Source organism: Lupinus angustifolius, chromosome LG19 (assembly GCF_001865875.1).
Source record: "Lupinus angustifolius cultivar Tanjil chromosome LG19, LupAngTanjil_v1.0, whole genome shotgun sequence".
In the NCBI taxonomy this organism is placed as follows: domain Eukaryota; kingdom Viridiplantae; phylum Streptophyta; class Magnoliopsida; order Fabales; family Fabaceae; genus Lupinus; species Lupinus angustifolius.
The window spans coordinates 1,667,629-1,695,575 of NC_032027.1; the positions used below are offsets into that span (position 1 = coordinate 1,667,629).

The 27,947-nt window shown below is 29.9% G+C and overlaps 4 protein-coding genes across 7 annotated transcripts; 3 read left to right on the forward strand and 1 right to left on the reverse strand.

Moving 5' to 3' along the window:
- Positions 452 to 3,121, forward strand: LOC109333772 (NAC transcription factor 56-like). Of its 3 annotated transcripts, none has more exons than XR_002106046.1 (5): positions 452 to 758; positions 851 to 1,158; positions 1,909 to 2,528; positions 2,691 to 2,734; positions 2,830 to 3,121. XR_002106046.1 is itself a non-coding variant. In XM_019569340.1 (5 exons), the coding sequence occupies exons 1-4, from the start codon at positions 572 to 574 to the stop codon at positions 2,497 to 2,499; spliced, it is 1,056 nt and encodes a 351-aa protein (XP_019424885.1). In that variant the 5' UTR covers positions 452 to 571; the 3' UTR covers positions 2,500 to 2,502; positions 2,823 to 3,121. The 3 variants fall into 3 exon arrangements, 2 of the variants coding, with proteins under 2 accessions (XP_019424885.1, XP_019424884.1); XM_019569340.1 differs by lacking the exon at positions 2,691 to 2,734 and having other exon boundaries at positions 1,909 to 2,432; positions 2,463 to 2,502; positions 2,823 to 3,121; XM_019569339.1 differs by lacking the exon at positions 2,691 to 2,734 and having other exon boundaries at positions 1,909 to 2,502; positions 2,823 to 3,121.
- LOC109334779 (purple acid phosphatase-like) lies at positions 16,262 to 18,599 on the forward strand. The gene is made up of 8 exons (XM_019570720.1): positions 16,262 to 16,447; positions 16,542 to 16,745; positions 16,968 to 17,079; positions 17,173 to 17,402; positions 17,522 to 17,660; positions 17,782 to 18,002; positions 18,125 to 18,246; positions 18,333 to 18,599. Exons 1-8 carry the CDS (start codon positions 16,277 to 16,279, stop codon positions 18,538 to 18,540), a joined length of 1,407 nt encoding a protein of 468 aa, XP_019426265.1. The 5' UTR covers positions 16,262 to 16,276; the 3' UTR covers positions 18,541 to 18,599.
- Positions 16,636 to 24,664, forward strand: LOC109334780 (protein SYM1-like). Of its 2 annotated transcripts, XM_019570722.1 has the most exons (8): positions 16,636 to 16,641; positions 21,540 to 21,713; positions 22,452 to 22,592; positions 22,803 to 22,916; positions 23,015 to 23,188; positions 23,508 to 23,623; positions 24,120 to 24,207; positions 24,292 to 24,664. In XM_019570722.1, exons 2-8 carry the CDS (start codon positions 21,612 to 21,614, stop codon positions 24,295 to 24,297), a joined length of 741 nt encoding a protein of 246 aa, XP_019426267.1. In that variant the 5' UTR covers positions 16,636 to 16,641; positions 21,540 to 21,611; the 3' UTR covers positions 24,298 to 24,664. The 2 variants fall into 2 exon arrangements, with proteins under 2 accessions (XP_019426267.1, XP_019426266.1); XM_019570721.1 differs by lacking the exon at positions 16,636 to 16,641 and having other exon boundaries at positions 21,038 to 21,713.
- On the reverse strand, positions 25,656 to 27,945 carry LOC109334065 (purple acid phosphatase-like). The gene is made up of 8 exons (XM_019569641.1): positions 27,814 to 27,945; positions 27,516 to 27,719; positions 27,182 to 27,293; positions 26,859 to 27,088; positions 26,601 to 26,739; positions 26,259 to 26,479; positions 26,015 to 26,136; positions 25,656 to 25,928 (listed from the first exon to the last, which is right to left on the reverse strand). The coding sequence occupies exons 1-8, from the start codon at positions 27,943 to 27,945 to the stop codon at positions 25,721 to 25,723; spliced, it is 1,368 nt and encodes a 455-aa protein (XP_019425186.1). The 3' UTR covers positions 25,656 to 25,720.

A 27,947-nucleotide genomic window follows, 5' to 3' on the forward strand; every position in this document is an offset into this window, starting at 1 on the left:
AATTTTAATATTTAAAATAAATATTATTAAATATGTTATATTATAAATTTATTATACTTTTTTTAATATGATCTGAGTTAATTGGTCCCACTATGACTTATTGACTCACGATTTTTACCGAGTCAATTACCCATTTTTTAAACTTTAAACCTTAATTATTTAATGTGTTATTGACTCCCGAAACACAAAAGTTATAGATATTCAAATTAATTTGGTGTAGTTATACCCTGTTTCTGAAAAGACTAAACAGCCCCTAAACCCCTGACACGTCACCAGACCACTGTAAGTACAAATAGATTTCGTCATACTTCATCATCACATTATGAATGTGATCAACAGTCCCACTTTTTTTTGTCCCTTATGTTATTTTATGAAATATGATTGGTTTATTACAAGAGAAGAAGTTTTAGGACACGATCCCACTCCCGTAGCGATATAAAACAACACAGGCTTCATTCTTTTGTAGCATAATAACAAAACCAAAACATAACATTTCCTCCTAACATGTTCTTATGGAGCAAAAGCCGTAGCCATAGCCATTGAATACAAAATAAACAAAAACTCTTTGATCATGGAGAGCACTGATTCATCCACCGGTTCACAACAACAACCAAACCTGCCACCAGGGTTCCGGTTCCACCCAACAGACGAAGAACTCGTGGTTCATTACCTGAAGAAAAAAACTGCCTCAGCTCCTCTTCCAGTTCACATCATCGCCGAGGTTGATCTCTATAAGTTTGATCCATGGGAGCTACCAGGTATCAACAAAAATTTCACCAAATAATACAAAGATGGAATCTTTACGTTACAAAATGAAATGGGTTTGTTTTGTTTTGGTTTTTGTTTGCAGCAAAAGCAGTGTTTGGGGATCAGGAATGGTATTTCTTTAGTCCTAGGGATAGGAAATACCCAAATGGTGCAAGGCCAAACAGGGCTGCAACTTCTGGGTATTGGAAAGCTACAGGAACAGATAAGCCTGTGTTAACATGTGGTGGAACACAGAAAGTTGGTGTGAAGAAAGCATTGGTTTTTTATGGAGGGAAGCCACCAAAAGGGATCAAAACCAATTGGATCATGCATGAGTATAGGATTGCTGATAACAAGGCTAATAATAGGCCTCCTGGTTGTGACTTGGGCAACAAGAAAAACTCTCTAAGAGTATGCTCCTTTTTTCATTCAATTCTTGTTTTGTTCTGTTTTGATTTTGGTAATATTATGGTCTTTTCAATATTTACAATTGCATCATTATCACAATTTTGATCATCTTAGCCATCATTTCTCATATTTATAGCCAATTATATTAAATTTAGGAGTCTCACATCGGCTATCTCTTTGTCTTGAGAATGATTTAAATACCTGTTGGACTAATGCTCTTATTGTCAATTGATTTTGATATGAAACTTTAACATAGTATCTGAGTCAGAGTTCAACTTCTTTACTTTGTCATAGGCCAAAGGATGCCCTTTAGTTATGGGTCAAATGTAACTTTTTGTCTGATCTTGGGAATGGTTTAAATACATGTTGGACTAATTTTCTCATTGCCAATTAGTTTTGAGATGAAACCTTAACAATAATTACAACCATAATTTAAAATCATGAATTTCCTATTTACTTTTTGTATTTTACAACAATTAGCATTTACATGCTTTTTTCTATTCTACCTTAATAAACATGATCATATAATGTTCTGTCTAAATTTATTACAGAAATCATTTTTCTTTGAATTTGGATTTTTTAAGCAAGCAATCAACTATTAAACTAATATGATTTAACTATTGCAATACTTATAAACCATTAGTTATTATCCAATAAAATATTAACTTTGATTTCACATGGCATAAATATTATATAGGACACAAAATCCTTACATTTTAGTTTTGTATTGATGATCTATTTTTGTAATTGTAGCTTGATGATTGGGTGCTATGCCGAATCTATAAGAAGAACACTACACATAGGTCCCCTTTGGAACATGACAGAGAAGATTCAATGGATGATATGATTAAAGGAATACCTCTTTCAATCAACTTGGGTCAAATGAATGGTAGGTTTCATCTTTCAAAGATGTCTACAAACTACAATAATGCATTGTTGGAAAATGACCAGAACTTATTAGAAGGAATGGTATTAAACAATGGTTTAGGTTCCTTAACCTCCAAGACAGAGCTTCCTTTTGTGCCAAACATTGCGAATTCGGGGTCGAAAAGAACACTATCTTCTCTGTATTGGAATGGTGATCAAGATATGGATGTGGCAGGAACATCATCAACAAACAAAAGGTTCAGTTTGGAGAGTGGTGAACATGATGGAAGTGTTGTGAGAACTGAAGAGAATAATAATAATAATAATAATGGCACTTCTAGCTCTTTTGCAACTCTGCTTAATAAATTCCCTCAAACCCCTTCATTGCACCAACAACAAACATTACTTGGATCATTAGGTGAAGGGTTACTTAGAACAACATCATATCAAATAGCAGGAATGAATTGGTATGCTTAGCTCAATTTCATTTTTCTAGCTAGGGAGGTATATGATGGGAGAACATCTTCTGTCCCGAAAAGCGTGTCATTTTATGTGTCACTACTTTTGATTGGTCAGAAAAATATTTTATTATTAAACTTTTAACTTAACTATGTTTTTCAACCAATCACAAGCAATGACATATGAATTAAAACATTTTTTAGGACAACGATATTCTCCCATATATGATGGTGATGATGATTATACTATTGATGCACTAGTAGCTATTGAACTAAGAAGTGATTAATCTTGGATTGTTATGAAGCCATGGATATTTTTAGTTCAACCATTGGAAGCAGCTGAAGGAAGTAACACACATGAGGTGAAGCCATGGATATTTTTAGTTCACTTATATATAGTTTTTTACACATATCTAGAGATATATAGATATTTGGTTGTTTTATTGGTATGTGAAGAAAAAAATGATGATGCCTAGCTCTTCATGTATAGTACAAGTATTGGAATTTTTTTACAAAAAATCAGCTTTTTTACACTGATATTTAGGATACAAGACAACCTTGTATAGATCATATACTTGTAGAATGCGATTTATTGATGCAAGCATTAAAAAAACAAATGGTGAATATGTGGTTTGTATATATTCTTATATATTTTCCTCTTATTGATTTAATTTTCATTGATTTTTATCAGTAAATTACTAAGCTCTTGAAGATTAATTAACTTAACACAATTTAGTAACAAGATTTTAGTTTCTTTAAGTATTTTGTATTATATGGTGACCAATTTTGGTCACGTCAACCTAGTGGGTTGTTTAATAGTCTTATTCATATCTTTATCTTTTTGCCCAGAATCATTTCCTATGAATCTAAATGAGCTGGAACAATTGTATCAGCACATAAACACATATAAAGTATGCAATATTAATTTGTTTGTTATGAAATAATTTTCACTACTTCATAATTTATATGAAATGTAGGAACTATTCACTTTTTATATTCCTTTGTTTGGGATTATTACCATATTGGTATATACCAATTCAGTTTAATTATAAAAAAGTCTTTAGGATAAAGTGTTCCTCCCTTTCACCGTATAAAAGAGTCTTGTGAGGAAGATAAACACAACCAAGTGAGAAGAGCAACATTCAGAAAAAGTGAAAAAGTTTATATTCGAGACTTATATTTCTACTGAGATATTAGAAAGGTTCTGTATTTCATTATTTTTTGGTTGAGTTTGAGTGTTATGCTCAAAGAGTGAGAGAGATGCGAATACTGTAATCTTACTTTCTATAATGTAATATTTTCTGAACTAGGTATCATGATTGTTTCCTTCTTGATGAGGTTTTTTCATGCTAAATCTTTTGATACAAGTCTTCTATTTTTCTCTATTTTCTTTATCTACTCGCCGCTTCCGCAAATGTCCATTTTACCTTACACATAGGATGAAAATTAGTTCTTAATTTCCTAATAATCGAACCAATTAAATGATGATTAGGAAGTCTCGTTAACTAAATGTCGATTTTATTTTATTTTAAATAGCTATAAAAATCAAATTGTGGAACTCATGGAAGTTCTTAATTTTAATAAGTATTGATCCTAGAAGAGAAAGCGATGTAATAGATGACCAAAGAAGAGATCATAGAATTTACATATGATATCACCTAAGTGAAAAGATAAGGATTTAAATCGTGGTGGTAGTAGTTAATGATTAGCTGCATACAATTGCGGATCAAGCAAAATATCCATATCAACATTTAAGTGTGAGTGAAAGTTTAATATTGATAACCAAAAAAAAAAAGTTTCATATTGGGTAAGATAAAATTAGTTAAGGAATTAATAGGTAACAAAAGTCATAAGATGATATGTTTCCCTTATTAATTTTTGTTAGATGAACTTTTGAGAGTGCATAAACACACCACAATTTCAATAAGAAAAAGATAAAAACAAAGATGGGTATGGACTAATCCAAACCCCAATATTACAATATTTCACTTAAATGTATAGTTTGGTGAACCCAACTTATTCCTAACAAACTCTATTATAATGAATTCAGGAATTAGATGCCATGAGTGTAAGTCATAAATTAGATGATTTAGATCCTTATTGATTAGAGTTATGAGTGACAAAGGTATGAATTTAGATTATAGAAAGATATTCATCCATATAAATTTATTAAATTATATTTTCAATTTTCAATTCATTCATATTTAAAGTTATTGGATCAATTTCAATTCTCTTTGAATACATTCTAATAGATGGAATGGATGAATATTCAATCAACTACATTCATATTAAAACACTTTTGAAGAAAAGCATGTTTTTAAAATTACTATTTCAAAAAAAGTATTTTTTTTAAATTACTTTTTAAAAAATGTGTTTTGTAAATTTTCAGGAAACAGTTTTAAAAAAAGTGAAATGATATTTTTGCAACATTTTATAAATATGTGACATTTAAGGTTTTTCTTAGTGAAACTTTTAAATATATTAACTACATTCATATCCTAACATTGGTCTAACCATCATATAAACATGTGCTAATAAGAATTTACCAGTATGAGAATTTAATTTAATAAAAAAATCAAATGAGAAGCCCACATAAAAAAAGTAAGTGCTGAAATAGTGCAGGAAATTAAAAGCAAATATATAGTTGGTGAATGTTGTTTTTTTAAAGGAATATCAATTCAAATATATATATTGATGAATATTTATAAAATATAATAGATGACTTTAAATTCATTCAGTGTTAAAATTATCTATTGAATTATCTCAATTTAAATACTTAACTTTAATGGTTGAATTTTATTTTATTTTAGATTATTGAATAATTTGACAAATGATCATCTTCATTAATGGAGAAAGAGACAAGTTATAATAGAAACCAATCAATGAACAATTTTGTTTCTGGATACATCTTTTCGTGACAGATACTCCATAGCTAATTACATTTTTTTCAAACCCACTCTTCAATGCAAAATTTTAATAAGTTGAATATGGTCAATATTAGACCATGACTCATGATAGGAAAAAAATTATACACTCGAGGAGAGTACAGAAACGAATTTAAGTTTACTATTATTATCACAAAAACCATACTTTGGTCTATTATGTTATTTTTAGCCTAGTATATGATCTCTTAAGTTTTTCTAATCGAATAATTCCCATGTATTGTTTACATTCAACAAATAAATCTTCTCCGTTGATAACCATTAAAATTTAAAAGTGATGTGTCCAAAGAAAAAAATAATTTTTGCGAAGTGTTTAAAAAAATCACATGACATGCATAAAACTAATTTTGAACATTATCTAGACTAAATAAAATTGATAGAAATAATTTAATTGTTGGACGTCTAAAATTTATCGTACTAATTTAAAGTAAAAAACTAAAAAAGTATAAATACATTTCTCCAAATATGATTTGTTATATGTTTTTCTATATAAGTTTTTCTCTTGTGTTGACATTGTCCAAAAGCAGAGATTTTGAGATGGAACTCTATGACCGTATTTAGGGTTTGACCTCCTTTCTTGTAACTTTACTCTATTTTTCTCCAATTTTTTAACTCCTTCGTTCTTATTCTCCTTTTTCTCTTCTATTTACTATATAACAAAATAAACTTTCATCACCTCATCAATTGTCACCTGACATCTCTTCCTTTAGGTCACCTCATCAATTGTCACATGTCATCTACTCCTTTATTTCCCCCTCCTAAATGGTTCTATGGTAATCATATGTACCTTCCCACACTATATTTGTCATTTCTTGACAATTATTGCATTTAATAAATAATTATAGCATTTTTTATGACTACATCTTAAATTACATTTGAATTGTTATTGAGATCTATGACTCTCTCTTTCTCTTCCAACATTCTTTTTCTCTCAACAATCTTTTTTTCTCTAGTTTCATTTTATTTCATTATGTTTATTCATTATCGTCCATTTCTTTTAATCATGCTCTTTAAAATACATTTATTTATTTATTTTGTAAATATGATTTTTAGTACATTTTTTTAGACTTGTTCTTATTTTATCATTGATTTTTTGTATATTTTTTCATTGATTTCCTTATTTTTATAGACGTGTTCTCACTAATTTCATTATTTTATAGATATATTCTTGCAGCAAATTTCTCCTTTACCGTCTGATAAGCAAATGTATATTTCTCAAGGAAGATCAAACCTTCAAAACCTATGGTATGTACCCAATCTCCATTATATTATACATTCACTTACAATATTACATTTATTTGTCTATTTATTTTTTGTTAATAATATATTTATCTCCTCATCTTATCTCATTTTATCATTTTCTCTCTTTATTTATAGTTTGGTTCTTGGTTGAAACATCTCTGTAAGTTAATTTTCTCTATTCACATCTCTTGTCTTACTTATACACTTTTTATTCAAAGAATCGTTATTTTAATTTTTTGTTTTACATGTTTCAGAAATACCTAGCGTGTATCATCCTCTAAAATGAGGTAAAGATCATAGTTAGTCATTGGTACCTTCATTTTTGGCTTCATTATTAGTTATTTACTCACTTATGAGTTTTGTATTTTATATTATCTATTCGATGATTTTTAATATATATGTTGTTTAATACACTCATTTTGACTCAATATTTGTGCTCTGGAAATTTTTACTTAAACCTCATTACCTTGTTTGCTTAGAAATTTGTATTGTTTGGGTTGTCAACAACACAATATAATGTTTTTATTCTTTGTTTCTCGATTTTTAGCATTCCAATATATGAAGAAAAATAATGTCTTTATTTTTATTTGATTTATATATTTTATAATTTATTTATGATTTCCAAATTTTAAGTAATCCTCATTATGCGCATAAATTTGCAGAATTATAACTAATAAATTTTGATTTTGATAATCAATTGATTTGATTTATATTTTGTTTAAATTATTAATGATTTCTAAATTTTAGGCAATGCTAATTATGTAGATAAATTTGTGCAATAATAATTAATTTCATTTATATTTTATTTTGTTTGAACATCATAAATAATATAACATATGATTCAAAACTCATGAAGAAATAGAAAAGTTTGAATTTTTTGTATAAGTTACAGAAATAGAATATAAATTTGCGAATCAGTTACAAAACGAAAATAATCAATTACCAGAAAGAACAATTATTATAAACTATAATATAATATAACGTAAATCATTCGTTATAAACATGCCTTAATTATGATTCAGTTTCTACTTTAAAATTATATATTAAAGTTGTCACGAAATTTTGAAAAATATTTTAATTTCATTAAATGGAATATGTTGTAATTACACATTTAAATAGATCTTAAAACGTTATCAATTAATATTATTTAATCATTTTTAAAACATAAATAGTAGAAAACCAATCTTATTACTAATAGAAAGAATAAACTATGATATTATAATTAATATAGAAATCTGTTATAAAAAATTTCACATAAAAATGATAGACAATGAATTTATTTCATAAAAATAACAATTTTTAATACTAATTAGAAGAAATATAGATAGTTCTCTTACGTTCCTGAAATTAAGGAATTTGAGACATTAATAACGAAATAAGGAATTTGGAGTAATAATAATGATGTTTTGAGAGTAGTAAGATGGTATGTTGGTTAATGTGAAAGAGTTAAAGAATGAGGTGGATGAAGCTGTGGGTTCGAACTTCACCCAAAGCAAACTTAAAACAATAAAAATGAGTTACCATGTGGTTTGATTGTTAAGGGTGGAGTGGAAGAGATTTAAGGTTCGATTATCACTTACAACAAATATTAACATACTAATTATTATTAATTGAAAGAATGTAGATCTAAATCATTAGTTATCCATATAATTGATGGCTAGGATGTGGAGTAAGTTAAAAAAACTTACTATTGAATTAAGTGGATCCCTCATCTTAATTATGATGATTTAGTTTCTATTTTAAAATTATGTATTAAAGTTGTTAGGAAAAATTGAAAACATATTTTAATTACAGTAAATAGAATATGTAGTAATTATACATTTAAATCGATTTTAAAACATTCTCAATTAATATCATTTATTCATTTTATGTATCATATATCACTCCCTACAGATTATTAAAATATTATTGTATAAAATTTGTATGGATGAAGACATACAATCAAGACAATGATACAATTTTAAAATATTATAATAAACTATTTTAATTGTACATAATCGTTAACACAAAAAATATAATAATATTAGTATGTGTTAGTTAAATTATATTATTTATTTTTTCTTTACAATTCTCATAACTGCGTCATTCCCTACCTAATGACATATACATTTGTTAATTTTGATAATCCAGTATATGTCATAGTTCAAAGTACTTATCGAGATCTACAAGATCGCTAAATAAATGAAGAATTTTTATAACCAAGGATATACTTGCATCAACTATTGAAATTATTGAACAAATAAATGATTTTTTTTAGTTTACTTCCAAATAAAAAAAAATTATAATTCAATTCAATCAATTATTAAGTTGAAGCAAATATTTCTAAACTTCATAATATTAGGTGATAAAAATGAATATAGTAGTTCTGATTCTATTGATATTGTAATATTAATGAGGACCAAAGTTCAACTTATTAACTCATTAATTTTTAACTGCTTTTACAATTTTTGAAGGATATATCAATTTCAAAATAACAAAATTTGAAGTTATTCCTTATCTTAAAAAAACAATATAGATATAATATATATGTTCTTAATCATGTGGTCAAAAAATACCGTCTCATGCATTCATACGGGTAACTTGCTACTTTCTTATGTTGCTTTCTCCTTGTTCTTTTATGTGACTATTGGTTTCTTACTTTTCCCTCTAACATTTCTTTTTCTCTTCTTTTTTCTCCTTAGTTCACACTTCCTTTTTTTCTTTTCTAAATTATATGCTAGTATTTATTATAGAGTTTTGTAATTATTATATTAATTATTGATTTTTATTTAAAATATAAAAATTTTATTAATTATTTTTTAAATTAATGAATAAGTTAAAATAAAATCTGGTAATCTAACATTTTTCTAACTATGGGTTAAGAACCAAACAATTAAGGGGATAAATTTAGTTCTGAAGGATCTAAAAATTTTATTTTCTTGATAAAAATGTTTTTTATTATAAAATCATAGATGGGGTGAAATATTTCATTTAAGTTTAAAAGTTAGTGGAATATTATTTTTTGACAAAAAAAATTAATTTAATATCTATAAAAAGGTAAAAGTAATTATTCGACTCTATAAAACTACAAAATGACAAGAGTATCATTTTTTTGTTTATTAGAAATTTTTTATTTTTTATTTTTCTTATAAAATTGTAAAATTGGCTAATCAAAGTTGAGTATCACAATAGGGGTGAGCATAAGTCAGATAAGGTTTGTCCCTTATCCGACCCGAAATGTTTATTGAGTCATTTTTTGGTCTGAACTTAGTCCTAGACTCGAAGCTAACTCGACCTTAAATGCCTATCGGTTCAGTCTTTGAATCTAAATCTGACCATAGACCTGATTAAATATAATGCATATTCCTTTTAGATAAAATTTTCTCAGTATTTTTTTATTATTATGGATATATAATTTAACATATGAAATGATATATGTATATATATTGTTAACCATATATATATAATAAAAATATTAGAAAATCAATAGTTTTCACCAAAGATATGTCATTACTATGTACATAATTAAATAAAGACACATACAAACACGATGACTTAGTAGCCATGGACGAGTCCAGGCCGAATTATGTTTGTCTCTTACTTGGTCCTAAATATTGACTGAGTCTAATTTTTAAATATGAACTCAACCCTAATCGGATCTGATTATGGTCAGATCAAGTCAGCTGAATGGGTAGTGTCGAGTCCTATTTACCAAGTTTAGACATCTCACACCAGCTTTTGATTTAATATGAAAGGGGTATCAAGCTATTTGATGTTCGTGTCATTTTCTATTGATAAGACATAGTTAACTATATATTCCACCATCTAGATGTCACACACATAGACAACAAAGTCGACCTCACTAGTAACTAGCTTTCTTTATGGCTTGACTCTAAGGACCATTCTTGATATCACCTAAAGGAATCATTATCTTAATACCACACAAAATAAATCTCGTGTTAATTGCATTCCCTCTTGAGGAAAGAATACAAATCAACTTTTTAAAATTTCGCATCATTTGTGCTTCATTTTGGAATATATATCACATGAATTGCACTTATTGCTATTGGTATCCATGAGTTGTGCATGATGCTTTCACACCGCCTAAATGTATCAAAATCTGATTTGCGGATTGAACAAATACACAAAAAATAAAAAAAAGAAACCATTTCCCCAACAATAAAAGGGAGTAGAAAAAGTAAACCATTTACCCAACAATAAAAGTGAGTAGAAAAAGTAAACCACATAACCTAGTCAAATTAATAGTAGGTGCTTGTAGTATTAGGAGAGACTAAATTTATGAATTTGTTTAATAAAAACAGCATCCCTTATAACCTAATCAAATAGTGTATTTGACTAATGGTGCAATGTCTCACTAGATCCATAAGGTTGAGAGTTCAATTCTTTGGAGCGACACTTGTTGGGAGGAGTAATCATGAACCCCAAAAGTGATTAGTTTCTTACCAAAAAGTGAAAAAATATCATACCAAAAAAAATTAGTATATTTGATAAATAACTAAATAAAATGTCAATATTTAGTAAATGGACTTATTTTTTGTTTAGCTAAAAGGTTATCAGTTATGGGAGGGTGAATCACCTATCCCATTTCTATCCCACTTGTTGTTCTCATCCAATCAAACAATCTTATTTAATTAAAAAGAAAAGTTATAATAACATAAATTAATATTTATACATTATTCTATAAAATTTGATTGACTTAATATATGGAGACATAATTTTCTTAGGACAGAGGATCATTTTCCATTAGTTATGAACAGAAAACAATGAGTTAATAAGTTAGCTAGTGGAATCAGAAATATTTGGTAACATGAACTAATAACCATGTTTGACTAAAAATATGCTACTTGGTTGAGTTTTGCAAATGTGACATATTTAATAAGCTACTAGCTCACTAAACATATATTTGATAAGCTACTTGAAATAACTTATGAGCTGTAAGCTAAGGATTTATTTCATTTTTACACTTATTACCTAGCTTATCAAGCCATTTTTGTTTCAATCAACAAGCTTATCATTTATGTTTCTACCTTATAAGCTTTAATTTGAGGTAGCTTATAATCTGGCTAGCTCACTAATTCATAATTAACCTCAAGTAGCTTACAAGGTTGTCGCTTATGTAATAAGTTCATTTTTCAAACATCATTATGTAACTTTTTTGGGTCAAATAAACTAGTTAACTAGCTTGTAAACTTCTTAAGGACCTTATCGTAATTATTTGGGAGAACTAGCCCATAAGGTAACTAGAAGTTTTTCTATATGGTTTAAGTACCCATTGTGCTTTGCCTAATATTATGTACCTTATAAAATAATAAAATAAAAGCTAATGAGTGTTTATAATAAGCTAGGATCAATGAAGTAGGACTTGATAAGCTAGCTGATATGTATATAAAATGAGATAAGCCCCAACCTTATAAGCTCATAAGCTACCTCAATTAGCTTATAAAATATGAGCTTTTAAGTTGGTAACTTAATAAAATAAACTCATCTAAAAAAACATCAATGTGTGACATACTTTTGGCCAAAAATAAGATGGTGGTAAAGCTTATAAACTCCTTGTTGACTTAGTAAACACAAATGTCAATTTTTTATATTGTTAAACTTCATTCATTCTCATGGGCCAATTTCTTGTAGGTTGATGCATAATGTTCGAGATGCAAGTTCGTGCTCCACCTCCTTGATCAAGCCTGTGTAATATAAGGTAAAAACTTTGATTGAAAGCTTGGCCATCTCAGCCAAGGCCATACAAGATCATCAAGAATGTTTCTCAATGTATTAACATGCCTTTAGAGGATCTTGAAGAAGATATGCTCAACCAACAATCCAAGCACATTGGCAAGTACAACAAAATAACCCCTTGGATCAAGCATGATCATAATGTAATAGTTCAACATGATCAACGGTTAATGATTCCAAGTCTTGATGAAAATTATAGAAGTCAATTGTTACTTCACTGCCAAGCAACCAGAATTTGCATGTTTGGAATACTATTATTTTGCATTTTCAGTGTTATTCTTCTTTTCATTAGTTTGTTATAAGTTAGTTAAAAGATTGTTATAAATCAACATATATATGTTGCCATAACTTTCAGTTTTAAATTCAATTCAAATAGAATAACAGTTTAACTTTTTTCTTTCCTTCATCTTCTATTTCCTTTGTTTTCTCTTTTACATGTTGATAATCAAAGGTGCATCTATGGAGTTTTATTTTCTAAGATATATAGAAGTAGAATTATTCCATGAGAAGCTCTATTATACATATTTTGTAATGATCAACCAAAATGTTCTCAACACCTCTCCTCTTCTTGTAAGTTTAATTTACCTATTTAGTTTGGCAACTAGTATATATATAACTACTTGAATATTGCACAATTTTATCTAGAATCAAAGCACAATTTTATTATTCACATCAGTATGTCAACCAACAAAAAGTGTCAGACGTTTTAAAGTATTATATAGTTAGCAATAATTTGGTCTATTTGACTTGCTATAAATGATATCATCTTCTACCCAACTTAGACGTCCGTGTATAGGTGGTAGAACTAGCAAATGTGAAGACTTTGGCCTTAGATCATTGAAAAAAAAGACAAATATAATGTCCTACTCAAAATGGGCTATCAATCTTTGTGCATGTCTACTACAATTTTCTTGACCTCTCTCACTTTCATTAATCATATTTCCTTGTATTCTTTTTTATTCTTATTAGAAATGTTCGACTTTTTATAATATCTTGTACAATTAAATATATCTCTATAATAAAATTGTTTTTTGCCAATCAAAAATAGCATATTCTTAATAAGAGAAATGGAAAATCTTGAACAAGTGCATCCAGTGGTGGATCTTGACCTAAAGTTTAAGAGGGACAATAATATTTAATTATAGTTTTTAATTAAGATTAATTGAATAACAATTTTTTTAAAGAAATATAGATAATTATTTTTTAAAATAACATATTAATTCTAAATAATAATAATTAACAATTAAAGACATTAAAGAAAAATGTACATTCACTTAAAGTGCCCTCTTAGTTAAAGACTTCAATTTATCAATGATTGAATTAAGGGTAAAAAATTTAGCTATTTATTTTTCAATATAAATCATTATGTTATCTATAAGAAACTCATCTTCTTTTTTACTACATAAGTTTATTTGGTTGTCTTCGTTGCTAAAAATGATATTCTTGTAGTAGTTAAACCAAAATAGTTAAGATAAAATGATTAACTTCATCAATCAAATAATATGCATTCACTTTATCATATCATCAAAGTTGCACTTAATTCTGAGATGATTGAGAGTTTATCAAACATATAATGACTAACAATATTAATATTGAAATTGACATCTCAAATAAATATTTTCTTAATCACATTGAAGTCCATAGGTATAATTTTTTCACAAAAAACAATATGTTATAAATATTAAATGATTTATAAGCAATATCTACATTTATAAATGTAGAAAACTTTATCTATTATCTATAATTTTTAGAATAAACATACAATTTATATAAGATAAAAATATATATTCGAAATAAGGTAAATAAATATTTTTAAAAGTTGAAAAAAAAATCTAGGGCGCCAATTACTCCCACTGGCCGTTATGAAGCTCCTCGGCCGTCAACTTATATTTTTATATAGTTATGAGTTTCTTCCGCATAACACATTTTATTGGAGCCAAGAATATTCATAATATAGTAAAGATAATATTCTTGTAGAATTTTTTTATACATAAGATACAAACATAGATTCTTAAGAGGAAATAACATATATCAATTGAACCAATCAGGTGCTGATACACATTTACATTTTAGAGTAGAATATTCTTATTCCTTCTCTTGTCGAGAGTTGATAGAATTTTATGCAAGTGCATATATGGGGAAGGGACTACTCTTTCATGTATGGTTATAATAGTTTAAAGCATATTCTTTTTTCTTCTAAAGTTATCATGATTATCATATTATGTAATATTACATTTGTATCCAAAATTATGTTAACTATCACACACCATGCATGCATTTAAGAATAAACAATTTGTATGAGTGAGTGGTGCATTCAATATTTTAAAATTCAAATTATTAATAACCAAAATAAATTCAAATTATTAATAACCAAAATAAATTCAAATTATTAGTCCCTTAGTTAAGTACTTATTATTTCCCTTCCATTATAAAATCTCTCTTAAATCTCTTCTAGCTAGAACTAAAGTTTTCCTTTCAAACTATTGTATTTTTCATCAAATATATAACGAAATTTTGTATTATTTCACATAAAGCCCTCTATTTTTGTTTGGAAATTCAAACACTCATAATATATCCCAATACAGAGGTCATTACCCATTCTACTTAATCACAAGGAAACTTATCCTCTATAATGTGATCTTCAATTCAAAATTTAATGGCATGTCAGACATTCATTCGTTAATCACTAAAGATAAATGAAGTTATCATTATTACCTCGATTGACCTATGATAACAACTTTACCAAAATAAAATGGTGATAACAATCGTATCAGACTGCGACCGAGGAGCTTTCAACTACTAGGGAGTTTCATTGTTATATGGGTATGGGAAGAGTAAAGAGTCACAAGTGACACCACGTCTTGAACCAAAACTTTAAGGTATTAGTTTCATGAGCCTTTTCATGAGAAATATTTGACTTTACATGTATTCTCAATAATAAAAGTGTTATTCTATTGTATATAAAAAGATAAAAATGTCTTACTATGTTATTATTTTTTTAGTTTTTTATAATATTTGTCTCTTCATTAATGGAGATGATTCATCCCAACACGAGGATCAACTCAACAACTTTAAATAAAAAATTGAATTTTAATTAAATTATATTCTATAGTCAACCTTCTCCAATTAATCTGTTTTATTTTCCTCCAAATCTGAAGTTTTTTCTGATGAGATAGGGGACATATAATATTTTCTCTCCGTAAGGCACATGTATCTTAACGATGAGTTATTCATTAATGGAGAGATAAATATTTCAAAAAACAAAGGAAAATGTAATTTATAAAGATATATTTATCTTTTTTATTATAATGAAATTACACTTTTACTACTAAAAACAAGTGTAAAAACATGTATTTGTCTTTCTATTAATGGAGATGATCTTTGTTCCTTAATGATACTATGATATATACACTACCTTCAACCACAACCAATCCACATTATCAGTGATATTCTATTAATAAAAAAATTACTTATAAAAAACATGATTATATATCTATAATACACACAAATAGAAGTATAATTTTTTTTATTCATCATCCTTTATCACATGTTTCATCTATACAAGTATAAAAACTAAAATTCACTATGACATATGTAAAAGATAACGATAAAGTCAAATCGTAGTATTGATAATTATAATAACTAACAGAAATTAGATAAAGTTAATAAATAAAGAATAATAATTAACAGAAATTAGATAAAGTTAATAAATAAAGAATAATGAGTATGATAACTCTCGGATAAAGATAAACCTCAATGTTTATCTGATAAGTAACGAAAATTCATATTGAAAGGAGTAGTGTGTGTATATATATAGAGTCTCACACTCATTAGTACAGCAACAACTCATAATAGTCGAAAAGGTTAAGAACCTAAGCAATGAGTATAAATATGATGGCTTCAATTCTTGCTATGACCATGTTATTGCTTTCAGTGGTGGTTTGCAATGGAGGACTAACAGGTTCTTATATAAGGAAACCTTGGTCTGTGGATATGCCATTAGATAGTGATGTTTATGCAACACCTTCTGGCTACAATGCTCCTCAACAGGTACCAACAAAATTGCATCATTAATAATACTTATGTTGTCATTTACAAACATTGCATCATTAATAATACTTATGTTGTGATTTATGTTTTATAGGTTCATATTACACAAGGTGATCAAGAGGGAAAGGCTATGATAGTGTCATGGGTGACTATGGATGAACCAGGGAGTAATGAAGTTCATTATTGGAGAGAAGGTAGCCCTGATAGCACATTAGTGGCTGAAGGATACCATGTTACTTATAGATACTTCAATTATGCATCTGGTTATATTCATCATTGTCTCCTTAAACATCTTGAGGTAAGGATTAACTTTATTGCTTTTTTAATACAAGAAGAATATGTATATGGTATTCATCATGGAATTAAATCTAATCAATTCATGCTTGTACTTTTATACATGCATGTGTAGCTCCAAAATTATGGTCATAATAGTATCCATGTATGTCTTTCAAGTATTTTATGAATCTTATTTTCTTTCATCCCATGTTTAATTAACTCATTTTCTTCATTATTTTGGCAGTATGACACAAAGTATTACTATGAGGTGGGAATTGGGCACACTGTGAGGCAATTTCACTTCATGACCCCTCCTGAAATAAACCCTGATGCACCATATACATTTGGTCTCATGGGTAAGTTTATTTGCTCAAAACATAAAGTCACATTCTGAACTTGGTACTATTGTTGTAGAAGATTAATTTGACATTATGGTGTTCTTTTTGTAGGGGATCTGGGTCAGACTGTCGATTCAAATAATACCCTTATGCACTATGAATCCAACCCTAAGAAACCACAAGCAGTGTTGTTTCTTGGAGACCTTTCTTATGCAGATGACCACCCGAATCATGACAATGTTAGATGGGATACATGGGGAAGGTTCACGGAAAGAAGTGTTGCTTATCAACCTTGGATATGGGTTACCGGAAACCATGAAATCGACCTTGCCCCTTCCATTGTAAGCTTTGAACTTCAAATGTTTAGAAATTATGTCCTTTATGTTGTGCTTTTAATGAATAACAAATTATTTTATTACAAAAGTAATTCTAAGTAGAAGATTGGTGATTTTGTCTTCAGGGTGAAACTGTGCCTTTCAAACCTTTCGTTCATCGTTACCCTGTCCCTCACAAAGAATCTGGAAGTACTGAACCCTTTTGGTATTCTATCAAGAGAGCATCAGCACACATCATAGTGTTGTCTTCATATTCAGCTTATGGTAACATTAAATATACACTTATTAATCCTTGAACTGCTAAGGATTAAAAAGTTGGTAATTTGTGACTTGATATACAGTTTTGATTGTTGCATCTTAATCCTTATAATAATATTGTTTTCAGGTAAATATACTCCACAATATCAATGGCTTCAGGCAGAGTTAGCAAAGGTTGATAGGACCAGGACTCCTTGGTTAATTGTTCTTCTGCATGCACCTTGGTATAATAGTTACAACTATCACTATATGGAAGGGGAAACCATGAGGGTCCAATTTGAGTCATGGTTTGTCAACTACAAAGTTGATCTTGTTCTTGCTGGTCATGTCCATGCATATGAACGAAGTGTAAGTGCTAATAATGCTCCACCCTTTTCACTGTCGTTAAGATATTATATGAACTCCATTTATGACATGAAAATGGTTCATTTATGCTATTGTTGATGGTGAAAGCAATTAATGTGTATCAGGAACGTATATCGAATATTAAATACAACATTGTAGATGGTAGTTGTCGTCCAGTGAAGGATGAATCAGCTCCAGTGTACATAACCATTGGTGATGGAGGGAATGTTGAAGGTGCAGCAGACAAGTAAGTTGATGCAATAATGGGTTCTTCTTCTTTATATGTTAGGCTTAGTTAGATTATTACTAAATATTGTTTTGTCTACAATGCAGTTTGACAATGCCACAACCAGAATATTCAGCATATAGAGAGCCAAGTTTTGGGCATGCAATATTTGAGATAAAGAACAGAACACATGCTTTCTATAGTTGGTATAGAAATGATGATGATTATGCTACTCAAGCTGATTCAATGTGGTTTTTCAACAGATATTGGCACCCTCTTGATGATTCCAAAACTAGTATTAGTCAACACTACTAGGAATTACAGATTTATTTATAATAATCTCTCCACTCACACTGCTTTTTGGTTAATCAATAAATAAGTAAATAAAATTAGTTACTTCTTATGGTAAAACCTTTTGATTTTTAATGCAGCTTTTTTGTGTTTTATGTGCTATTTCACTTGACAAACCATATATGAAATATAAACACAATACAAATAGTATAAACACATTGCCATGCGTTGAGATCAATAACAAAAAATGATTATCATCTCTTACTAATTTCTCACTCCTTAAATAAAAGTCTATATTACATATACAAAGCTATTAAATGTTCAATAAAAAATCTTAGACATCACAAGCAGTACTCATAAAACTATTAAATGTTCAATAAAAAATCTTAAGATGAAAATTGCCAACACAAGCAGTACTCTTAGACATCAAAATTGGCCAACCATATTACATATACAAAGCTGCATTTTGCACTTCAAAAATGATTTTCATGCCTTTCTCATCCTTGAATATATGTATATCCTTATCCTCTCTTAAAATTGTCCCCTTTCATTTTAAAGAGCACATTTTCAACCAATCATAACTAATGACACATGAAGTGACACAGATCATGAAACAACATTAAAGTCTCAGTTGCAATATCAACAAGATGTTGGTTTAGTGAGATAAAGTTTTGTTAGATCCTCAGAAAGACCACATTGTCACCAAATTGTCAAGAGTTTGATGTCTGATAACGACATTTCTTCAGAGGAGTCATACACCCCGAAATGAATTAGTTTCTTACCTACAAGGTGAGAGGATACTCTTGGTACTCCAAAAAAAAAGAATCCCAATGGGTGTTTTTGCATGCTTCCAAAACATGAAAAATGAATTTCGTTATTGATTTATTGCTTATAACATAATTATAAGTGTCTGCTATTACATCAAATCAAAGTGTGATGAAATGAATAGAGAAAGTTCTCAACTCTATAACAGCATAGCATTGAAGAATACCCATTATATATTGGTTTTTAAATTCAGAATAGGTTTCATTAATTCTTTCATCCTCAATTTCTTTCTCTTAAATTCAAATATGTTTTATTTTATATTTTTAACAATTAATCGAGTTATTAAACTATAAAATTCTTGACTTTCATTTTTCAATAAAAAGTAGATTTATTTGTGACTTGAGATGCAAGAGATTTCCTATAGTTAATGTTTTCAAGTAAGAAGACCCTAAACTTCTGAGTTTCTTAGAGCTTAAGTTCTCTATATTGAGTCTCAAAGGTAACATAATGTTAACCACAAAGTTAAATTGATAAGATTGTTAATTGTTATTATAGCTCCTTTGGGATAATTATGATGATAAATGATGAGTTGATCCTAAGTTGTTGAGTTGATACTCGTTTTATTAGTGTTAAGATAAAGTTGATATCACTGTTTTGCCAGTGTAAAATTGTTATCATAGATGAATCGAGATAATAATGATAGACATTTATCTTTAATGTTTAACTATTAACTAATGTCTAACATGCATTACAATTATTCTAATTAAGTTAGAGGTCTTATTTCCCTCTTTCTCTTAAAAAGCATAACAATTTTATTTCCTTTACACTCTCTTTGTTATAATTGACATGTGTGATATACAACTTTTAGGTCATAGAACATGATCTTAAAGTATTCTTATAGCAATACAAACCTAACTTGTTTTAACGAAAAATACAATAGTTTGGAGGGAAAACTTTAGTTCTAAACTAGATTTATGGGAGAACATATAACTGAAGGAGAATAATGAAATGAAAAAAGTTGTAATGTCTTCAGAGATTTGAATTTGGATATTCACTCCACATGTCTTTCCACTAAACTATGAGACCAACAATTTGAATTTTAAAATATTGAATGCACTACTCTTATACAACTTGTTTATTCTTAAATGCATGCATCGTGTTTGGTAAATAACATAATTTTAGGTACAAATGCAATTTATAAATATGCTGAGGGTAAATTTTAAAATAATTATTGTAGGACGATTTTTGTAATGGTACACCAAATATATTTAATTAAAAATATAAACAGTATTTACACTAAAGTATATTAAAAATGATTTTTTGGAAGGTGTACTTTAAGATAAATTTAGATATTCTCATACAATTTTTTCTCCCATTTATTAATAGATAAGAAGAGATAAATATAATCAATATATATCAAAATTCATAAATCACATATATTTAAAAAACTAATTATTAAAATTACTTTCAATTTGGACTTCATTTATTCCCATAGAATAGAAAATGAATATAATATATAAACAATGTCCATATGAATATTCATACTTATTTATATTACTTTTGTTTAAAAAGTCAATAATCATTAAAAATAAATAATAGATAATAAATTGATAATATATAAGACTCTTACCTTATTAATAATAGTGATACATACATTTTTCATCATATTAAATTTGTGTTGGACTTGTTATTTAATTTTTGTGATAGCATCCACCTTTTTCATGTGGACACCATTTATCATCGCCAACATGCATTCACAAAAATCCTCAGCAACTAGAAACATCCACTATACTCACATGCTTCACACTCCACTATATTCTCATACACCCCACACCTTTAACCAATCAAAACCTAACTCAAACTCAGAAACACATCAAATAGCTATCTACACTACCAGCTCCACTCACACCGCGACACACTAGATCACAAAAGACTATTAAACGTGCGCGTTTCGCACCCACACAGAAAAAACGCAGCGTCGTTGAAACTCGGCCATGGCGTCGGTCAACACCGCCATTCCTCCACACAGCTTCTTCGCATCAATTTCCAAACCAAAATCCATTCCTAACTCTCAATTTTCTCCGGTCTCGAAATTTTCTCGGAAAATAGCTTTCTCAAGAAACAAACGGAAAATCGCGGTGGCGAAAGAATTCGACGTCGTATCGGTGCAGAGCGATGACGTCACGGACCTTCAAGAAGGTGTGGTGGTGAGTAGGGTGGAGATGGAAGGTGGCGGCGATGGTGATTTGGCGACTCAGGTGGGTTTGTTATCGTTGGAAGGGTTTTCTTCTTCTTCTCCGAGTTCGGTTGGAGAAAAGAATGAAGAGAGCATGGAGAAGCTGGTAGATAGAACTATCAATGCAACTATTGTTCTTGCTGCAGGAACTTTTGCTATCACCAAGCTTCTCACTATTGATCATGATTACTGGCATGTAAGTTAGTTATTACTCCATCATGCTTTATCTGGCATGTATGTTAATCTGAAATTGACTCTGTTTTCCGTGGTTAATCTTGTTTGGATAAGTGAATTTGATTTTGTTGTGGAATTTGGAATAAAAGTGATTTTTTGATGTGATAATAAAAAGATGAGAATACAGAAAACTAAATGTAATTCATTCTAATATTTTTTATCTTCAATTGAATGTATTTTATTTGGATAATTAATCTTCCATATCTGGAAATTACACTGGACTCATAAATAGTTTCTAATCTAAGACCCTGCTTAGAGGAACCAAGTTCGTTGTCACTTGGATATGGGGTATTGGTATTTTGAGAAATGAGATTGACTTTGTTGTTAAAATTTTAGAGTAAAAATGACTGCTTTGATGTAATAAGAATACATAGATGGGAAATAGAAGGTAATTCATTCCAATTAGGTTGAAACAGTGTTTCAAATTGCGGACCGCATCGGCTGCAATATTGCGGTTGCGGTGACTGTCGCAACAGACTACATTGATGTCAAAAATATGTTTTTACTTACAATATAATTCACACGGCAACGGCCGCAACCGCAGTAACCGCGGCCGCAACCACAATTTAAAACACCGGGTTGAAATTTAAAATAATAGTTTTTTTTTTGTTTCATTTTGTGTGTGTTGAGAACTTTGTGGACTGAGGTGTTCATTATGGGGTAGGAGCCTAGGACTTATATTACTTTGTATACCATGTAGGGGTGGACACTTTTTGAGATACTAAGATATGCACCTCAGCATAACTGGTCTGCTTATGAGGAAGCTCTTAAGACAAATCCAGTTTTTGCCAAGATGGTGATCAGTGGGGTTGTTTACTCCGTAGGTGACTGGATTGCACAGGTATGTCTCTGTATTATTCGGTCATGAGTAGTGTTACATATATGCACCCACATATCACCTTATGTGACCTCACCTTGTTTTCTGCACATATACACTTTAGCTTTGCAATGTGCAAGAAGCTTTATATTTTGTGACTGTGTATAGCCGATGAGTCTTAAAAGGTAATTTTTTATATATAATTCAATGGCTTAATGTTCATGATTATTGCAGTGCTTTGAAGGAAAACCTCTTTTTGAGTTTGACCGTGCACGAATGTTCAGATCAGGGCTGGTTGGTTTTACTCTTCATGGCTCGCTTTCTCACTACTATTATCAGTTTTGCGAGGTAAACCATAATAATAATAATTTTCTTTCCCATGTTCTGCTTGGTTCTTGAATTGCTAACTTTATTGTCATGCACTAAGTGGCTTTCTCATTTAACAGGAGCTATTTCCATATAAAGAATGGTGGGTAGTTCCTGCCAAAGTTGCCTTTGATCAAACTGCATGGTCAGCAGTTTGGAACAGCATTTATTATACAGTTGTGGCACTCCTGCGTTTTGATTCTCCAATCAATATTTTTAATGAATTGAAGGCAACCTTTTTCCCCATGTTGACCGTAAGTGAACCTTTTTGCTTTTCCTATTTCATGTAATGCATTGAAACAGATCTTGTGTTTCTTTGAGAATCACAACACTACATCTTTTTGCTGAAACAAGCACATTTAATTGCTGACATAAAGTCTCACTCTTTGCGGCTAACACACTTACTGAGTGCAATTTGTTCTAGCTTCTTACTCTGAATTGAAATTCTACCAAGATATGCTATGATTATCAACTTATAATACAACTATCTCCTGTTAGGAAATAGTAGTAGAATCTTGTAGATAACAAACCTTGCAACTTTCTTGCTTCTAATAAGTTTATTTTCTTACACAGGCAGGGTGGAAGCTGTGGCCATTTGCTCATCTCATTACTTATGGTGTAATACCAGTTGAGCAAAGACTTCTTTGGGTGGATTGTATAGAGCTTATATGGGTGACCATACTTTCAACGTATGTCTGACTGGATTTATTTTGAATTGCTGCATATTAGAATTTAGACATTAATAGCTTCATACTGTGTGTTTTGGATTTCCTTGTGATCCTATTGGGATGAAATTTGATGATTTTAAGATGGACATTGCCCTTCCATTTTCTCCAGAGATAAATTTTACAAAGAAGTTTCCCTCATGTAAAATCTATATAATCAAAGACAGTAGTGGTGGAAATGAATCTATACTAACTTTCCGTTACACATTTGTTCTCCCAGAAATTACAAAACATGGTTACATCTTTACTTTTCTTGAGGGGGTGAGGGATTTCATATTTACTGTCAGTCACCTTGTGTTCAGTCAAAACTTGCTCATGGAACACTGTCATGTAATAAGTTTATCTGAGGCTGATTAATTTCAGTAGCCTAAAATAATAAAACATCTCCAGCTTTTCCTGTGTTATTATTCGTGTGAATATCTTTGCAATGATTCTAACACATGCTTTTGTACTGGAATAGCTATTCAAATGAAAAATCAGAAGCAAGAATCGCAGAGACTGAGTTAACCACTGAGGTGAAATCCACTTCATCTATATATCCTCCGGAGGTACTACATGATAAGTTAAATTATTTTGTGCATGTGACTTATGGATTGCTTTTTTGTTGTTGTTAACCTTCTTATATTTTTCAGGAGTAACAAGAGATATGACCAGAAGCAGTGTGGAAATCATGGCTTTTCTCAGTCAGATTGTTAAGATTAAGTATGTTCAATGCGCTGGACCTGGATTGGGACTGGTTTATAATGCAGATTGTGGGAAATCAAATTATGTATATACGTTACATCTCTTGGAAACACTTGTATGCAAGGTAGCATCAACTTTACTGCAAGCATTACACATTGTAATACTTGACAAGTTTTAAATGTATAGATAATTTATGTTTAAACTTGACTTCTAATAATGGTATGTAACTATGTATTAAAACCTAGCTGAGATGATAAAGTGATGGGACCTTCATCTATGTACCTGGGATTTGGAAGTAAAAATGTCTTTTTTTTTAAATTATTTTAAGGAGCAATGAAATTCATTTTTCATGTTTGGAAGTATGCAAAAACACCGGATGGGGATCACCTGTCCCAACTTGGTGTCCCCATTCCTGTCCCATTCCATTCATATATTGACATATGGAATTAACATATTATTTTAATAAAATAAGGATAAATTGAGGTGTTATTTTTGATTTGTTGGCAAACACTGATTGGTGTGGGACATGGGACAGGAACTTTTCAGTGGATCCCGTTCCAAAAACACCCATTGGGATTCTTTTTTTTTGGAGTACCAAGAGTATCCTCTCACCTTGTAGGTAAGAAACTAATTCATTTCGGGGTGTATGACTCCTCTGAAGAAATGTCGTTATCAGACATCAAACTCTTGACAATTTGGTGACAATGTGGTCTTTCTGAGGATCTAACAAAACTTTATCTCACTAAACCAACATCTTGTTGATATTGCAACTGAGACTTTAATGTTGTTTCATGATCTGTGTCACTTCATGTGTCATTAGTTATGATTGGTTGAAAATGTGCTCTTTAAAATGAAAGGGGACAATTTTAAGAGAGGATAAGGATATACATATATTCAAGGATGAGAAAGGCATGAAAATCATTTTTGAAGTGCAAAATGCAGCTTTGTATATGTAATATGGTTGGCCAATTTTGATGTCTAAGAGTACTGCTTGTGTTGGCAATTTTCATCTTAAGATTTTTTATTGAACATTTAATAGTTTTATGAGTACTGCTTGTGATGTCTAAGATTTTTTATTGAACATTTAATAGCTTTGTATATGTAATATAGACTTTTATTTAAGGAGTGAGAAATTAGTAAGAGATGATAATCATTTTTTGTTATTGATCTCAACGCATGGCAATGTGTTTATACTATTTGTATTGTGTTTATATTTCATATATGGTTTGTCAAGTGAAATAGCACATAAAACACAAAAAAGCTGCATTAAAAATCAAAAGGTTTTACCATAAGAAGTAACTAATTTTATTTACTTATTTATTGATTAACCAAAAAGCAGTGTGAGTGGAGAGATTATTATAAATAAATCTGTAATTCCTAGTAGTGTTGACTAATACTAGTTTTGGAATCATCAAGAGGGTGCCAATATCTGTTGAAAAACCACATTGAATCAGCTTGAGTAGCATAATCATCATCATTTCTATACCAACTATAGAAAGCATGTGTTCTGTTCTTTATCTCAAATATTGCATGCCCAAAACTTGGCTCTCTATATGCTGAATATTCTGGTTGTGGCATTGTCAAACTGCATTGTAGACAAAACAATATTTAGTAATAATCTAACTAAGCCTAACATATAAAGAAGAAGAACCCATTATTGCATCAACTTACTTGTCTGCTGCACCTTCAACATTCCCTCCATCACCAATGGTTATGTACACTGGAGCTGATTCATCCTTCACTGGACGACAACTACCATCTACAATGTTGTATTTAATATTCGATATACGTTCCTGATACACATTAATTGCTTTCACCATCAACAATAGCATAAATGAACCATTTTCATGTCATAAATGGAGTTCATATAATATCTTAACGACAGTGAAAAGGGTGGAGCATTATTAGCACTTACACTTCGTTCATATGCATGGACATGACCAGCAAGAACAAGATCAACTTTGTAGTTGACAAACCATGACTCAAATTGGACCCTCATGGTTTCCCCTTCCATATAGTGATAGTTGTAACTATTATACCAAGGTGCATGCAGAAGAACAATTAACCAAGGAGTCCTGGTCCTATCAACCTTTGCTAACTCTGCCTGAAGCCATTGATATTGTGGAGTATATTTACCTGAAAACAATATTATTATAAGGATTAAGATGCAACAATCAAAACTGTATATCAAGTCACAAATTACCAACTTTTTAATCCTTAGCAGTTCAAGGATTAATAAGTGTATATTTAATGTTACCATAAGCTGAATATGAAGACAACACTATGATGTGTGCTGATGCTCTCTTGATAGAATACCAAAAGGGTTCAGTACTTCCAGATTCTTTGTGAGGGACAGGGTAACGATGAACGAAAGGTTTGAAAGGCACAGTTTCACCCTGAAGACAAAATCACCAATCTTCTACTTAGAATTACTTTTGTAATAAAATAATTTGTTATTCATTAAAAGCACAACATAAAGGACATAATTTCTAAACATTTGAAGTTCAAAGCTTACAATGGAAGGGGCAAGGTCGATTTCATGGTTTCCGGTAACCCATATCCAAGGTTGATAAGCAACACTTCTTTCCGTGAACCTTCCCCATGTATCCCATCTAACATTGTCATGATTCGGGTGGTCATCTGCATAAGAAAGGTCTCCAAGAAACAACACTGCTTGTGGTTTCTTAGGGTTGGATTCATAGTGCATAAGGGTATTATTTGAATCGACAGTCTGACCCAGATCCCCTACAAAAAGAACACCATAATGTCAAATTAATCTTCTACAACAATAGTACCAAGTTCAGAATGTGACTTTATGTTTTGAGCAAATAAACTTACCCATGAGACCAAATGTATATGGTGCATCAGGGTTTATTTCAGGAGGGGTCATGAAGTGAAATTGCCTCACAGTGTGCCCAATTCCCACCTCATAGTAATACTTTGTGTCATACTGCCAAAATAATGAAGAAAATGAGTTAATTAAACATGGGATGAAAGAAAATAAGATTCATAAAATACTTGAAAGACATACATGGATACTATTATGACCATAATTTTGGAGCTACACATGCATGTATAAAAGTACAAGCATGAATTGATTAGATTTAATTCCATGATGAATACCATATACATATTCTTCTTGTATTAAAAAAGCAATAAAGTTAATCCTTACCTCAAGATGTTTAAGGAGACAATGATGAATATAACCAGATGCATAATTGAAGTATCTATAAGTAACATGGTATCCTTCAGCCACTAATGTGCTATCAGGGCTACCTTCTCTCCAATAATGAACTTCATTACTCCCTGGTTCATCCATAGTCACCCATGACACTATCATAGCCTTTCCCTCTTGATCACCTTGTGTAATATGAACCTATAAAACATAAATCACAACATAAGTATTATTAATGATGCAATGTTTGTAAATGACAACATAAGTATTATTAATGATGCAATTTTGTTGGTACCTGTTGAGGAGCATTGTAGCCAGAAGGTGTTGCATAAACATCACTATCTAATGGCATATCCACAGACCAAGGTTTCCTTATATAAGAACCTGTTAGTCCTCCATTGCAAACCACCACTGAAAGCAATAACATGG

Bases quoted from the DNA above. Each gene is read 5' to 3' on its own strand.
- LOC109334780 (XM_019570721.1), top strand. From the start codon at position 21,276: ATGGCGTCGGTCAACACCGCCATTCCTCCACACAGCTTCTTCGCATCA. The intron at 22,917-23,014 runs GTAAACCATAAT...CTCATTTAACAG, and splicing joins ACTATTATCAGTTTTGCGAG to GAGCTATTTCCATATAAAGA. The intron at 23,624-24,119 runs GTATGTCTGACT...GTACTGGAATAG, and splicing joins TGGGTGACCATACTTTCAAC to CTATTCAAATGAAAAATCAG.
- LOC109334065 (XM_019569641.1), bottom strand. From the start codon at position 27,945: ATGTTATTGCTTTCAGTGGTGGTTTGCAATGGAGGACTAACAGGTTCT. The intron at 27,294-27,515 runs GTAAGGATTAAC...TTATTTTGGCAG, and splicing joins GTCTCCTTAAACATCTTGAG to TATGACACAAAGTATTACTA. The intron at 27,089-27,181 runs GTAAGTTTATTT...TTCTTTTTGTAG, and splicing joins ATATACATTTGGTCTCATGG to GGGATCTGGGTCAGACTGTC.
- LOC109334779 (XM_019570720.1), top strand. From the start codon at position 16,277: ATGAGTATAAATATGATGGCTTCAATTCTTGCTATGACCATGTTATTG. The intron at 17,661-17,781 runs GTAACATTAAAT...TATTGTTTTCAG, and splicing joins GTCTTCATATTCAGCTTATG to GTAAATATACTCCACAATAT. The intron at 18,247-18,332 runs GTAAGTTGATGC...TCTACAATGCAG, and splicing joins GTTGAAGGTGCAGCAGACAA to TTTGACAATGCCACAACCAG.
- LOC109333772 (XM_019569339.1), top strand. From the start codon at position 572: ATGGAGAGCACTGATTCATCCACCGGTTCACAACAACAACCAAACCTG. The intron at 759-850 runs GTATCAACAAAA...TTTTGTTTGCAG, and splicing joins TGATCCATGGGAGCTACCAG to CAAAAGCAGTGTTTGGGGAT. The intron at 1,159-1,908 runs GTATGCTCCTTT...TTGTAATTGTAG, and splicing joins ACAAGAAAAACTCTCTAAGA to CTTGATGATTGGGTGCTATG.